Source organism: Calidris pugnax, unplaced genomic scaffold (genome assembly GCF_001431845.1).
Source record: "Calidris pugnax isolate Ruff unplaced genomic scaffold, ASM143184v1 scaffold9, whole genome shotgun sequence".
Lineage (NCBI taxonomy): Eukaryota > Metazoa > Chordata > Aves > Charadriiformes > Scolopacidae > Calidris > Calidris pugnax.
Genome location: NW_015090778.1, coordinates 583,435 through 592,204, shown reverse-complemented (window position 1 = coordinate 592,204; position 8,770 = coordinate 583,435). Strand labels below are relative to the sequence as shown.

Below are 8,770 nucleotides of genomic sequence, written 5' to 3'. Positions count from 1 at the left end.
TTTTTTTTTTTTTTTCCCTTAAGAATTGCCTGTAAATCACTTCTTCCCCCACCTTCTCAGCACGTTTTTCCTTGCAGACCTATGCTCTGTGGTCTGGTGTGACCACAAACCAGACATGTAGGAGTTGAAGCTGTTCCTGCCCAGCATATTATGAACAGAACAACACTGTTTGTTGCACTGTAACATGAATTTGGTTTCTCAACCCAGTCCTGTCTGCCAACTCTCTCTTCCCTAGGCTTGCATGGAGGTGCAGGCTATTAACGTGGAGAAAAAGCGGTTGATGAAGCACTGGAAGAGCAGCCTGGCTGGGATGAAGCAGAGAGATGAGGCCTATGTTGCCATGCAAGACTTGCTGAGGTGTGGTGGCTGAAAATGGTCCCAGCAGAGACCTCAAATGGTTTGGACAGGAGGGATTCTGAAAGGGGCAGAATGTCTTCTGTCGAGTTTCTTTCTGTATGTGTGGGATACGTCAGGCAGAACAAGTTTGCTCCTCTAAGCCACATAATAAGGTTAAAGAATAACAGTTCTTTGTTACTATTTTCCTTATCCAAAATACACTCTCCCTCGAAATGTGTGGGGTTTTAAAAGCTGTTTAGAGCTTTTCTATTCGTATTTTATTTTAAAAAGTTCCTTCATCTTTGCAACATCTCTCAGTCTAAAGAGCTAGACAGCAAGAAGGATTTATCTATCACTTTTGGTTAGGATTTTGTGATGCCTTTAAAAATCTTCAGGAGAACCTTCCTGTTGTTGCCAGAAGAAATGTTTATTCGGTCTGGAGTCTTAAAGTTTGCCTGATTCTCTGAGAACAACCGATGTGCTTTTATAGGGTGGCATTCCCATAAAAATGGGAGGTTGGGTACAGGACTTAAAGAAGGAATTAATTTTCCTACATAGGTTTCCTTTTAAATCTTAACGTCTCCATCCATCTTGTGGTGACTCGGTGCTGTCACAGCAGACTCGCCTTCATAAAGATCCTCCTTCTTGGTCAGTTGTTGCTGCAATAGCATGTTTGAAAAGAGGAATTTGTAGGTGGCTCTTCAGCATCCTGTGATGATTTTCCTTCCTCTTTGTCGCTCCAGCAAGTACAGACATGACCTCAAGTCCCTGGAAATGGAAATCCATGGCTGTACAAAGTCGATCAGGAAGGAGGAGGAGAAGAATGAGTTGCTCGTCACCATCCTGAGCCGCTTGGAGGGCAAAGCCAACACGACAAAGAAACTGATTGCCCAGTGCCTTTCGAAGCAGGAGGCCTTGAAGGTTGAGTCTGGCACCTACACCCGCATTCTCCAGGAGACAGAGCAGGCCCTCAACAGGACCAAGATGGTGAGAAGAGTTACTTAGAAGGAGAAACCTTTTTGAATTGGACACTGGTATTTAAGCCCCTTCCCCAAAAAGTTGTAGTGACCCTGTCTCTGTCTTCCCTACCATTTAGGATCAAGGTGCTTGTCTGAGCAAGTTGCACTCCATCTGTAAGGATATAGAGAAAGGAACCAAAGCCAAGGAGCAGATGGAGAATGAAATCATGGCAAAGGTTCAGGACCAGATGATGTCCAGCAAAGCCACAAAGCGCTTCTCACAGCTGGCAGCAAAACTTCATAAGAGAAAAACAGATCTGGTAAGGTATCTCTTCTGTTTAGGAGAGCAGGGGAACGAAACGGCTTAGAGCGTCATTTCTCAAGTGTGTTTTGCCAGGGTCTTAATTTTGCTTTTCAGGTCGGTAATTAAAGCTCTGCTTCAATTAGTTCTTCCAGGATTCTGGTGTATGCAAGAATGTGGCCAAAAAAGCCCTGACACATAAGAAATTACTTACTGTGAGGGTGGTGAGACACTGGAACAGGTTGCCCAGAGAAGCTGTGGCTGCCCCATCCCTGGAGGGGTTCAAGGCCAGGCTGGAGGGGGCTTGGAGCAACCTGGTCTGGTGGGAGGTGTCCCTGCCCAGGGCAGGGGGTGGGAACTCAATGATCTTCAAGGTCCCTTCCAACTCGAACCATTCTTTGATTCTATAGCGTACTATTGTTTATCTACTAAAAAAATGGTCCTTCCAACTCAAACCATTCTTTGATTCTATAGCATACTATTGTTTATCTACTAAAAAAATGGGGCACAATGATGAATCTTGTGATTGTTTACTATAAAGTGGTTCAAGTTCTTACATGTTGCAGGAAGACAGTGGATGTGTGGTACTTCTGTACTCCACGTTAACTTATGTCTCTGTACTGCATCACAGAATGTGATTCAGGCATGCTCTCAGTTTCTAAGTAAAGATTACAGCCCAAGGAACAGTCAGACCAGACCCACGGCTCTTCATGGCATGATAAGTTGCTCTCTTTGGGAGTGTATAACCGGTAAAGATAGAAAAAACTAGAAGATTCAGCATAGTATTTATTACACTGAGTCGTGTGGGCTGGCACTAACACAACACACTCATACCTCTGTATTTCCATGGGTTATTTCAGCTTGCCCCAGTGTTTTTCTGTTGTTTTTTTTTTGTTTTGTTTTGTTTTTTTTTTTTTAATCAAGGGCATGTCTTAAGTAATGGGAGGCTTCCAAGAGCAAACTGTCACCTCTCATGGTGTGGCCCAGGCTGTGCAGAAGTAGCAGATGGGCTTCTGGGAGGTACCTGGCTGCCCTCAAACAGCAGGCACAGCCATGCTGGCTGGCTGGGACGGTGGTTGTCAGGGGAGGGATGTGTCTGTCAGGTGTGGTGGAGAAGGTACAATATAGTCGTGTCCTACTACTGTTGGTCAGGTAACTAGAGACGTGCAGGCAGGGAAGGTGATTGCAAAAGTGACAAGTGTGGTGTCTTAAAGGGTTTGGGGATGTTTAGGCTCCTTCACGCTTTTCAGCAGCCTTCCAGCAGAGGTAAATATTGCTGTCTCCTGTCAATAGATGGAGAAACAAAGGTACAGAGAGGGTCAGTAGCTTATGGCTTGTGGCACAGACCTGGGGGTAGAATCTAAACCCCCTGATTCCTGTGCTTTGATAAGCGGGCATTACAAATCAAGGAGTTGCTGGTGGTGACAGTAATTTGTTTTGTGTCTGTTTATATTCCCAGGAGCTGCAATGTTCCAAGGTTGAGAATGATATCGCCCAGGTTATTCAGAACACAACTCATACCAACTGCAGGCTGACAGTTCTCCAAAAAACACTTGGTGAGGTGGACAAGGAAACTAATAATGTCCATGATCTGATCAGACGCAGAGAAAGTGAGATTGCAAAGCGCAATCTCCTGATTGCGAAAAAGCAAGAGGTCATGAGCCAGTACAACAAGAAGCTGGAGAAGATTCTTTCGCAGCTGGGGGTATGTACCTTTTATGTTTCAATCCCAAACTTGATTTTATTCCTTGTGCTGACCACAGATGCCTGTGAGAAATGTCACTGCGTAAGTGCTGAATAGTTAAAATTTTGATTTAAAAGCTGTGCTAGTTAATGTAAATGTTTACATTTATTAAATAGTTCTTACTGCATGTGAAGAGGTGCTGGCATTAGGGAATGGTTGTGCAATGAGGGTGCGCCGAGCACAGATTTCTGCAGGGAGTTGTCTACACCTGATGAAAATGTTGAATGACATCAATACTCTGGGAGTAAATAGGATCTCCTAAAATCTGCAAAGTCTGACAAGGGGAAAATGGAATAGGGAGGGTGACTTAAGTCAGGGAAAATGGAATAGGGAGGGTGACTTAAGTCACTTGATGGTTGGCCCTGTTCAGGTGATACCAGCCCCGTCCCTGACACTGTGAGCTGTGAGACCTCTGTGGGTACTGATGTGAAACGAGTGCTGGGCCATTTGCTCAGCAAGCTTTTGAGTGTCCAGACCTACCTGTTGTAAGAGCTTTGGAGCCCTCTCACCACAGAGTCTGAGAACCTTTTGGGCTTCTCTTGCATTTATTCCTGTGAGGTCAGGAATGACTAGTCCCATCCAGCTCAAGGGAAATGGAGGCAGAAAGCAACTAACTGACAAAATAACAATATAGCTGAAATATTCAGTAGGCATCTCAGCAGTTGGAGCCACCTTCTGCAATGATGCTGTAAATGAGTGCTCCAGCAGCCTCTGCCTGATTTATCCCAAACCTTCCCTTTGTACAGGGGCAAGAATTGGGACCATTGGAAATTGAGATCAACAAGCTGACCAAGCAGATAGAAGAATGTAATTCTGAGGTGATGACATTACAGAAGTACTGGCTCAATCAGCAGAAAGAGCTGGTCAAGTTAACGCAGGAACGGGAGGAACAGCTGGCCAATTTGGATATGTTAAAGAAACAGATCACAGCAATGCAGCAGAAGAAAGTGCGCACTGAAAGTAAGTCATTCCTGATCTCTCCCTTAAAATGCTCATCCCTGCATGGAGAAAAAAGGGAGCAAAGGCTTAGAGATGGGTGAAGCTAGACCTTCACCAGGTAATCCTTCTAGATATGTATGAGCAATAATGCACATGGCCCCAGCACTATACTCAAGGGCTAAAAGCCAGGCACCTTCTGCTGTTTTGCATATTGTTATTTCCTGTAATGATGATCCATCCTGCTGTCCTGACAGCCAAACCCTCAGTGACCATGCCATGAGTTACACTCCTTAAAGTTTGGAAGTAGTTGGTAGGCAAATGTCCCCACCAATGATCGCACTTCCCTTGGCCAAACCCAGTTCTTTGCCACAGTAATCTCCTTCAAAACCTTATTTGATTTTTTTTGGGCTTGTGGAAAAATGTTTTGGCTGGATGTGTGGGACATGGGTGGCTCCACGTGCAGCCTTGGCTGGGCTAACAGTGGTTTGTCACACCTGGCCTGTCTTCAGCCCAGTGCTCCTGGGGATTTGAAGATGTTCTTCTGTTCACCCGTAGATGAAATTCAGCAGGAAACAAAAGAACGGAAAGACATCGAACGTCACATTAGGAACATGTCAAACGACATTAACAAGTTGAATGTGTTGATCAACAAGAAAAACAGCAGCTTCGAGGAGCTGCAACACAGCAACATTATCACAGAGAACGAGTTTGTGCGCTCTCTCAAGGTACAGAGGCCCAACATCTCGTTCCCAGACCTCAGCCTCCCTTGCAGATAGGAGGCAAATAGTCATCCTGTGAAACTTTTTCTCAGCCTGACAATGTTGTGTTGTTTTTGTGCTTCCCAAACCCAGGCAGCAGAAAAAGAATCAGTTGAGATGCAGGAGAGGCTCAGTCAGTTGACTGAGGAGAAGGAGAGACTCCTAAAAAGCCTGGTGGAAGCAGAGTAGGTACCAGAGAGATTCTTGCTTTCTGCCACAGTCTTTAATCTTTTGTGTGTCCACGTGTCCTTTCTTCTCCAGTCACCGAACTGAACAAGCACCTGAAAATGTGCTTCTGTCCTTGGAGAAGATGAAAGTGGGTTTAATGAATTTTTGAAACGTAGAAACTTAAAGGTGCTTTAGCCTTTTCTGGAATCAGCAAGAGCTGAGAGGCTGTTGGTTTCAACAATTCCAGCTTGTGCTGGATGGTGCCAGGATCTGTATGGTACGACTCCACGCTGTCTCCTCTCTCTCTGTAACTCGGAGCGAGTGTGCTTCACCAGGCAATTAATTAATCATCCCCCCTCTCAGTTTGGCCGTGCTTGTTTTTACAGTCATCGTGCCACTTTCTAAATTGTGGGGCTGAACTGTTCAGCGTGGCTCTCGGGACTGGGCTGCCACTGATGCACAGAGAAAGTGTCCTCTCTGTTTACAAAAGTGCTGCTGTCCCTTTCTGTCACTGAAGGCACGTGATCGCGCTGTGGGAGAGGAAGATCCAGCTGGCGAAGGAGATGCGGGCAGCGTCTTTGTCGATACAAAGTGAAAACCAGGCCAAGAAAAAAGAGATTCATAGGAAGCGGGTGAGTCGCTGGGGCAGAGGGCTGAGGAGGGGAAGGCACACACAATGTGTTCAGCTCTGGAGATGCTGAAATGTAAGGCAGGTAGATGGGAAAGAGGCTGGAGAAGCAGCACCGCCAAGGCCGGAGCGGTGTTGGAAATCTTACCACCCTGCAGCTGGACAGGATGAAACACATCCAGCATCCGTGCCCTTTGTGTTCCTTGTGTGTGCTGTGTAATAGGCTGCAGCAGAGTTTAGATAGGCCTGAGAAATCTATTTAAACTGGGATTTGTCTGCCACCTGCTTCTGTGACCCCAATTTATAGCCAAAGAAATGTTGATTACTAAATATTGCATCACTTTAATCACTGGTTAGGGAAGTCACTGGTCAGGGAAGCAACTCTTCCCTTTCATTCCCTGGATACTTTTGCTCTCCTGCTTTGCTAATGAGTTCCGGTGATACATTCTGAAGATGACTTTAGGTGAGTTGATAATCCAGCCTGCTGCCTTCCAGATCCACACAGGGCAAACTAGGTTTGGATTTAGAGCAAATTTAGCTTCCCAAGGCTGTCCTGTTGATGGGATGTGCTACACAGAAGACGTCAGTTAGGTGCCATTCGTAACCATTCATTATTTTCAGCTTATTTTATATCTTCACAAATGGCAGCTCCACTATGACCAGCTGATGAAGCAGCAGCAGAAGCTGATTCGCGATATGGAGGCATTTGTTTGTCAGAGAGAGATGATAGCTCTTCGTGGAGAGCGTCAGAAAGCAGTTAAGAAACGTGACACCAAGAGAGAGTTCCACCGCAAGAAAGAGGAGCTGAGAAAGAAGATCAGCGAAACCCAGAAGGTGAGGGAGTGAAGCAGGGCTGGGAGAGTTCTCGTAGCCTGTATTTGCCTCATAACAAGCACCAGGGCGTGCTCAGAGTAGACGTGGGAAGGGCCAGACCCTGCCCAGGTACAGCCCTGCACAGGGGAAGGCTTTGGAAATGAACAAGCAAAGGGAAAAAAATAAAGTAAAATAATTCTGGGAATATGGCTGGGGATGCAGCTGAACTAAAGAACCCAAATCTGCCATTTCCTTCTCTTCCATGTACCAGAACGTCCAAGACTGCACCAAAACCATCCTGGAGCTGGAGAGCACCCAAGCATCCCTTAGTGCCTCCCTCTCGGAGAAGCAGCAGGAGCTGTGCAGGCTCCAAGCTGAGGGCCACAGCCTCCACTTGGATGCAGAATCCCTTCGGAACAAGAAACGATGGGTGAGCACAACCTACCATCCACGTCCTGCAGCAGGGGAACCAAAACAACCTCTGCTTGCTTCTGGGGCCAGCTCCATGTCTCTTTTCCACCCCCATCCTGAAATGGACAGGTTTCACGTGTGATTTTAGCAAGACTTTAAGCGAACTGAGAAGGCTTTGAGGGCTCATAGTGGTGCTGAGCTGATGCTGCAGTTGCACTCTTGGTGAGGCAGCATTCACCTGGAAGGAGCAGCCAGGAGGACCTCGTTTGTATCTTGAAAATATCTAGCAATGACTCTCCTTTGTGAGCCTGTTACAAATTTGGGAGCCAGCTCAAGGTCTTAAATGGCCTCCTGAGAATTTTTTAACATGGTGAAACTCTGTCCTGGTGAGGGGTGTTTCTCCAATGTATGGAATTCTGTGAGGTGGCTGTACTCAGGCATAGCGATGCTGTTTGGTTGTTATAATGGGAACTTCATCCCCTTAGCAGCTTCCTTCTTAAGAAGCCCTTCCACTTCAAAATATGGTCGTTCCCGTAACTCTGTGCCACAAATCCCATCGTTTTCTGAGTTCTTTTCCCTGCACAGTCAGCTGTCAAAGCACTTGAGTTGCTGGTTTTGTTTTTCTCAGAACCTGCTGGAGATCGTGGCCTACCAGACACGCCTGAAGCACCTGCAGGCACTGAAGGAAGGGAAGTACACTCCGCGCTACCGCACCGAGCAGGCCCGAGGCAACGCGAGGCAGAAGCTGCTGCACCGGCTCCGCACCATCCACACCATCATCCACCACATCCAGCAGGAGTATCCTCAGCACCAACGGCCTCTCCAGTGGCTCAAGCAGTGCCTGGAATCCAGGCTGGGCTCACAGGAAGGCTGAGGAGACATGGACACGGGACACAGACATTCTTCTGTTCTTCTCTTGGAAGCTGTAGGCTTTGTAAGTGAATAAGTATCAAAATAAACATGTGTGTTAAAGATCATAGACTCACAGAATGGTTTGGGTTGGAAGGGATGGTAAAGACCATCCTGTCCCATCCCACCCCCTGCCCTGGGCAGGGACACCTCCCACCAGCCCAGGTTGCTCCAAGCCCCCTCCAACCTGGCCTTGAACCCCTCCAGGGATGGGGCAGCCACAGCTGCTTTTCTGGGCAACCTGGGCCAGGCTCTCACAACCCTCACAGAAGATTTTCATCCCCAGATCTCACCTAATCTCCCCTCTTTCAGGTTAAAACCATTATCCCTTGTCCTATGGCTCCCCTCCCTGATCCAGAGTCCCTCCCCATCTCTCCTGGAGCCCCTTGAGGGACTGGAAGGGGCTCTAAGGCTCCGGGGAGACCTTCTCCTCTCCCGGGAGATGCCACCTGCCCGGAGGGGTTGGAGCTCCCCTTGACTTCCAGCCTTCCCCACCGCCTTCCTCCGGTTCCCGGGAGGGATGCGGTGGATCCCGGGGCCGGTCCCGCCCCGTGACGTCAGCGTGACGCAAATGGCCCCGCCCCTCCCCGGGAGAGGTGGGTCCCGTCCGGCGGGGCCATGGCGGGGCCGGTGCTCGCCGCCGCGCTGCTGGCTCTGCTGCTCCCCGCCGGGGCGAGCAACCCCGGGGCCGCCGGTTGCGACGTGGCCCCGAGCGACCGCTTCGACTGCGGCCCCGAGCGGCTGCTGTCGCGGGAGGGCTGCGAGGAGCGGGGCTGCTGCTACGCCCCCGCCGGCCCCGGCCCC

General features: G+C 48.3%; 2 protein-coding genes across 2 annotated transcripts in view; both read left to right on the top strand.

Moving 5' to 3' along the window:
* The window catches only part of CCDC40 (coiled-coil domain containing 40), a 14,068-nt gene extending 6,039 nt beyond the window's left edge, over positions 1-8,029 (top strand). The window contains exons 10-20 of the mRNA XM_014950170.1: positions 236-357; positions 1,080-1,323; positions 1,433-1,615; positions 3,056-3,301; positions 4,087-4,300; positions 4,835-5,004; positions 5,131-5,222; positions 5,723-5,837; positions 6,482-6,667; positions 6,918-7,076; positions 7,686-8,029. Of these exons, the coding sequence (XP_014805656.1) occupies positions 236-357; positions 1,080-1,323; positions 1,433-1,615; positions 3,056-3,301; positions 4,087-4,300; positions 4,835-5,004; positions 5,131-5,222; positions 5,723-5,837; positions 6,482-6,667; positions 6,918-7,076; positions 7,686-7,931 (1,977 nt within the window). The 3' untranslated portion in view covers positions 7,932-8,029. The remainder of the gene's footprint in view (positions 1-235; positions 358-1,079; positions 1,324-1,432; positions 1,616-3,055; positions 3,302-4,086; positions 4,301-4,834; positions 5,005-5,130; positions 5,223-5,722; positions 5,838-6,481; positions 6,668-6,917; positions 7,077-7,685) is intronic.
* Positions 8,030-8,584: 555 nt separating this feature from the next.
* The window catches only part of GAA (glucosidase, alpha; acid), a 6,982-nt gene continuing 6,796 nt past the window's right edge, over positions 8,585-8,770 (top strand). The window contains exon 1 of the mRNA XM_014949730.1: positions 8,585-8,755. Coding sequence (XP_014805216.1) covers positions 8,585-8,755 — 171 coding nt within the window. The remainder of the gene's footprint in view (positions 8,756-8,770) is intronic.